We start from the raw sequence: 6,000 nt of genomic DNA on the forward strand, positions 1-6,000 counted from the left end.
GACTTCATCGTCAGGGGAGATTGCAGTCGAGTGCAAACTGTACGTAACTGTGTGTAACTGTACTAGAATGAAAAAAAGAAGAGAAGAGAGAGAGGGGAGAGCGGGAAGGTGGGATTATTCAGTGCTATAATGCTCCATACTGCTCCAAACGATTATTATGACAAATTAGTTATTATAACCCTAACTAACGCATGCTCTCCGGCGCTTGACAACATGAATTTCCTAAATTCAGGCTCCGGGCTGTGACTTTTTAAGAGAAAACCTAGTACCTACTGGATTGGTAATTGAAAATATAACTATTATATAAATACATACATATTAATTCAATAAGGTGTATGTTATGTTGCTATCGATTAAAATAAAATTTCTTTGTCCTCAGGTCACGGGAGAGTGACTCCAAAGTCATCAACGGGAAAGCTGGTAGCAGTAGCGTATGCCTGTATCGGGATACCACTCATAATGCTATATTTGTCAACAATAGGCGAAGCCCTTGCGAGAAATTTTCGAGCCCTGTACTCAAAACTTTGCCCGGCAAGACTAAAAAGCGGAAATTTTCACACAAAAGCCGATTGTCTCAGTCGATACTCGCTACCCGGTGTTGAGTGCAGGCAATTTGTAGACTGTGATAGGAAAGATAAACTATACGATCGTCAGAAACGAACGCCGTTCCAAGCTGCTCTAAACCTTGACAGCTTTAGTGGAGGATATCATTGGACATGTCGGGACCATACGCGAGTGCCAATCGTTCTAAGTTTACTTCTCATTGTCCTATATATAGCTTTAGGTACGTTTGTATTTCATACAACGGAAAGGTGGACCTTTGTGGATGGATGTTACTTTTCCTTTTCAAGTCTCGCGACAATAGGGTTCGGTAATTTAAAGCCAGGACTGTATGCCAGCACCGTTTCAGCGAAAACAGAAGATATGGCTGTCGGAGTGTGCTGTATATATATTTTAGTGGGAATAGTTGTAGTAGCTATGTGTTTTAATTTAATTCAGGAGGACATGAGTTCGATATTGCGTGGTTTTACATCACTCTGTACAGGCGGCTCGAAAACTCGTGCAATTCACAGTGTGGAGAAATGTGATGATAAGATGTCCATGGCCGTGGTGTCTTGACATAGAGAGGCGGCTGAAAGGCCGCCTGTGAACTGCCAGGATAAAAGGGCACAAGTGACTTTTAAGATTGATAGCTCGAATCCGACAAAATTCAACAGTTTGCCTCGACGAAAGTCCTCGGCATATGGAGAGGAGAGCTTCCAGAGAAACACTCCAGGGCGTCGATCGGCAGGCCACGCAGAGCGTTGTGTTGAGTATTTTGTACCGCGCAGTTTAAGTGAATTTAATCTAAGTGGTGCTGGGGTTGGCGCTAGCGAGTTATTGTCAGTCGGTGTTAGCTCTTTCAGTGAAAGAGCGCGGGTCCGACGAGACAAAATGGTGACATTTGAGGATGAAAGTGCCGGTTCAGAAAATCGTGTGCTTGCGGACGACGTGTTCATGTAATTAGACACTTCACTTACGTAATTAAGTAAAAAGTTGTTGGTTTGGACACGATTTGTTATATATTAATAAAGTTTTACAATTAACTGTGTAATATTTTTTTTATATTTATCCCTCTACCCATACTAGAGTAATGTTAATAATTTTATTAATCGGAAATGAGGATGGGGTAGAAGAGTCAATATTACCGTCATAACTCAACTATTAGCTGAGACACTATATTGATAAAAAGTACAAGAGTACGAGTGTCCACTTCGCATTGGAAAATATTCTGTTAGTAGACCCCATATAGGTGGACAAATAATACTTAACCAGTCACAAAAAGTCAGTAAACAAAAATCGTTTGAAATAATAACGAAGAACTTTAATCAAAATTACCTAAGGTGTACCATACGTAGTCGAAGCATACATCGGTATAGAAAATAAAAACTCCGTACTTTGTCCACACACGCTTACACACACTACAGTAAGTAGAAACTAAAATAGCAATAAAGTAAAACAAATGAATTGAGATTAAATCTCAATTAATGTTTTATGTATAAATAACACGTGAGACTGCAGCCATTTCGCATTACCAAGTATCCGAAATTCAATACCGTTACAAGCCCGTCTATAAACAGAGCAGATTCATGATTTATAGGGGTTATATTCATCAGACGTTATGGGCAGAGGCCGTTCAATTGGAGGATTAAATGCCATGATTTGCTTTGTCGATCGGTCGTTTGCGATGACAAGCACGTCATAAAATAAACTAGTATAGTAGTCTATATACATTATACATCAATGTTTATGAAAAAACCTGTAACTGGATAGTTTCTGTTATTGACTGTCGGACTAAGATCGTAATTTAGAGCGTAGTTTGATTTTGCTCAGACTTTACTTAGTAATAAAAAGAGACAGATGTATGTCAGCCACATAACTTTGTCTCGTTTCAACTTTTTTTTGAGTCTGATCGAAGTACACTGAATAGATCTTAGTTTTAGGGTACCTAGTATTTCCTTTACTCGTAAGCTTATGCTTTGCGGTGACCATTAATAAAGCGCAAGTATAGAGCCGCAAGCAGCTGTTCGTGACTCCACTCTGGGTGAGCGATGTGAAACTAACTATAACTATTTACTATACTATTTGTCTACGCTTCCAGCAATGTAACGGACAATATTCTACAAAGGCACTATCTATATTAGGCCAGTACCTTATACAGTATAAAAATTATATAAGGTCTATCTTGCGACTAACTCTGTGGTATATACCCATAAAATATATATATGCATTATTCTAGAGTTAAAAATACCTGCATAACAATTTATATCATAACCGGTTAGTTTTTTGAATGAGTAATATAGTAACATAGGTAAAAAATACATTTTCGATTGTCTATGTATAATTTAAGTTAGTTACTAGATGAAATAAAACTTTGTTTCTGTGAAAAAAGTTTTTTAACATACGAAGTGACTAAGGCCAGTATAGCAAAAAACACTTAAATAGAACTCTAGAACCTGGTTTTAGCTTCATTTCTGCTTAATACGGGCAACAAGGGTAAGGTTTGAGAGATTTTGTTTATTTAATGCCTATTATGCGAACCTATTAATATCTCGTAAATATAAAAGGATCGCTCGATTCTTCCAAAACTGATAACAGGAAAAGAGCTCCATTCAAACGTAGGAATCGGGGGTATTATCTACAAAGATAATAAATATTAGGATCCTTCTTTTCCTTTCCTTTCCACCGGTTTCAAAAGTATTTACCCTATTTACAATAATATTATTTTGTGAAACGAATCAATTCTTACAGAGCTACATTCAATAATTCAATAGCTATACAGTAGCTAAGTCGCTATGTTCTCTTCCGGTAGTATTTTCGTATCTTAAAATTTGTATACCAAAATCTGACCGATTTAACAAATCGATAACAAAGTAGGTTAATCTCTGCGCGTTCTGGATTCACTGGATTCCTTTTGATAGGAGTTAGACATGAAAATATCTCTCTAGATTTGACCTATTTCCGAAAGAGCTGGGAAGATTCCTATATTGCTTTTCACCCTGACCCTCACATAGTTCCACTTATCCCTTGTTAGGCAAAACGAAAAGGCGATCCTAACAAACCCCTTTTTACAATTATTATCCCCAAAGTTGAAGAGTTATGTCAGGACAAACATCTTCGAGTTGAGGGTTTTGAGAGAGGAAATGTGTTCCCGTATAATATAATATGGAAATTCTTAATACGGAATCTGTTTAGCCAACAAGCTAACCAAATCGAGTACCAAATCAATTTAAACGAGATGCTGGCTAATAGATCTGGATGTTACGACGTATGTTGCGATACTATTTTAACTCATTTTGTTTCTCGCGATCTAGTAAATTTTATAACACAAGAGCTGCTATTGCGACTATAATGATTTTATATTATTTATAATTATTTTAATTATGATGTCTAGATATAATCAATCTTGCACTTTTTTGTAGGTAATAATACGTACTTTAATTATTCATACTTATTTTTTTTTTATAATAAATAGTTTTCTCAGGGCACGCCCTGAATTGAATATTTTAGGAAAAATTCTTGCAATTTTCTTAAGGATCTCCGATTATTTATTTTTAAATTTAAGCCTAGTTTACTTCTTGATAGTTAAGCTTTCTTCTGAAAAAGAAATAGTTATAATTGATATAGTACTTTCAGAGCCTATAATATTAAACACGCACAACACTGTGTACACAATTTTTCGTACTTTTTAAAATCCTAAGATCGCAACTTAGCGATAAAGCTACCTTTTGTATCCTACTGTTCTTTTTTTGACTTTGTGAACTTGATGTGGAGTACGAATACAGAGTAAAAATAAATAGATAAAAAAGTAATATTAGTAACAGTTAATGTAAAATTGATGCATTACCTACTATGTAATTCACTGCTGAACTCACGTGCATTTTCGTCGGAGATTGCCCGACTAGTAAGATTAAGAGCACTGAACCCATTCGTTGCTCTTAGTCAAGAACTTCTCGCGCGACGTTTAAATTCTAAAATTTATGCATTTCTTACAATATTCACATAACTTTAATATATTTCAACAGAATAGCAAATCTGTCTAGTTAATGAGCCAGCAATCAGCGTAGTATTAATTTAGGCCAGGTGATGCCAGTTTGCGCTGCGTACCCAGACGGGAGCCAAATCGTCCCGTAAATTATGCCTAACGAGGTACCTCTACGACTTTTATGGTGGAATTTTTTGTTATTTAAGACTTAACTCATTTATAAGGAAGAAACAGAAAATAAATATTTTTGACTTCATTCCAAGCGGGCGTGTTTTGTATCTACAGTCATTAACTTAGCTTAAGCATATTTAAGACTAGGAGTTTTTTGAGATATTTTTATCAAGAAATATCAGAGTACTCCTGAGATTTGATAAAATTTACCTAACCCACTTTCATTTTACATGACTTGACAAATATATATTACAAGCGCATGCCAACAACTTCGTCAGCATAGAGTTTTTGATGTTCCATTAGATTAAGAATTTATCGGCGGTGCCTATGGCCGTCTCCAGAAACTAAGCTATAGACAAAGCTAAGCATACAGATCAGAATACCAAGTAAATGGATATTTTTGTAAGGTTACTTTTCTCATGGAAGATAAGCTTGATTTTTTGCCCACTGTATGTCGCCACGCATACAGACGCTCTGAGTCGTCACATTCGATGTTCACATGAAATATATCTTACAAAAAAAGGGAGTTTATCGGAATCGGAAGTCGGAATGGTCGGAATTGTTATTCAGTGTTTTGCTACAATAAAAATGAGAGCACCTTTCAAATGTCGGAAGCTCTATAGAAAGCTCTAAATAACTATTTGCTATTTTATGTTTAAGCCCATTTTCTCTAAACAACATTGATTTAGTGTAAATAGGGTTGACAGCGCTTTGAGTTCATTTATTTTTAACCTCCCACGCGAGATCGACGGGGCTTTATAAGTTAGATGTATGTGTGTGTGTGTGTGTGTGTCCGTCTATGGAATCGTTTTCACCGCATAGATGAACCAATTTTGTTTTTTTTTTGTTTGAAACGCATATAACGATCCAAGATGGCCGCAGCCACAAAATGGCGGTTTATATATATTTTCCCAACAATATGGGTATCAAATGAAAGGGCTTGACTAGAAGAATAATGTACACTACATTGAAAGTCAAGGGTTTATGTACAATGTAAGAGATAATAATGGGTACTGTGGGTTAACCTTTTGAGATAAACATATACAATCGAGGACTTTTTAAGATATCAATTCCGTAGAACATTAATTTAATTTATCTCGTAAGGTTTAATGTTTAACATTTTTTCATTTTTTTAAATCCTTTGAGGATATCCAACTGTAAGCTGATAAGATTTTATTTGAATGCTAAATTGTATTATACAATTTAGCTTTAGCTTTATTATAATAATAAACATATTCCAGCAATATTTTGCAAAAGGGTGTCGTTTTATAAGAAAGTCAGGGGTTTCTTAAGTTTTAAATTCT

General features: G+C 35.7%; 1 protein-coding gene across 1 annotated transcript in view; it reads left to right on the forward strand.

Annotated features, from left to right (window-relative positions):
• The window catches only part of LOC120628184 (TWiK family of potassium channels protein 7-like), a 95,777-nt gene extending 94,658 nt beyond the window's left edge, over window positions 1–1,119 (forward strand). The window contains exon 3 of the mRNA XM_039896430.1: window positions 380–1,119. Within this exon, the coding sequence (XP_039752364.1) occupies window positions 380–1,119 (740 nt within the window). The remainder of the gene's footprint in view (window positions 1–379) is intronic.
• The last annotated feature ends 4,881 nt before the right edge of the window (window positions 1,120–6,000 follow it).

The sequence above is a fragment of the Pararge aegeria genome, chromosome 12, assembly GCF_905163445.1.
Source record: "Pararge aegeria chromosome 12, ilParAegt1.1, whole genome shotgun sequence".
Taxonomy (NCBI): Eukaryota; Metazoa; Arthropoda; class Insecta; order Lepidoptera; family Nymphalidae; genus Pararge; species Pararge aegeria.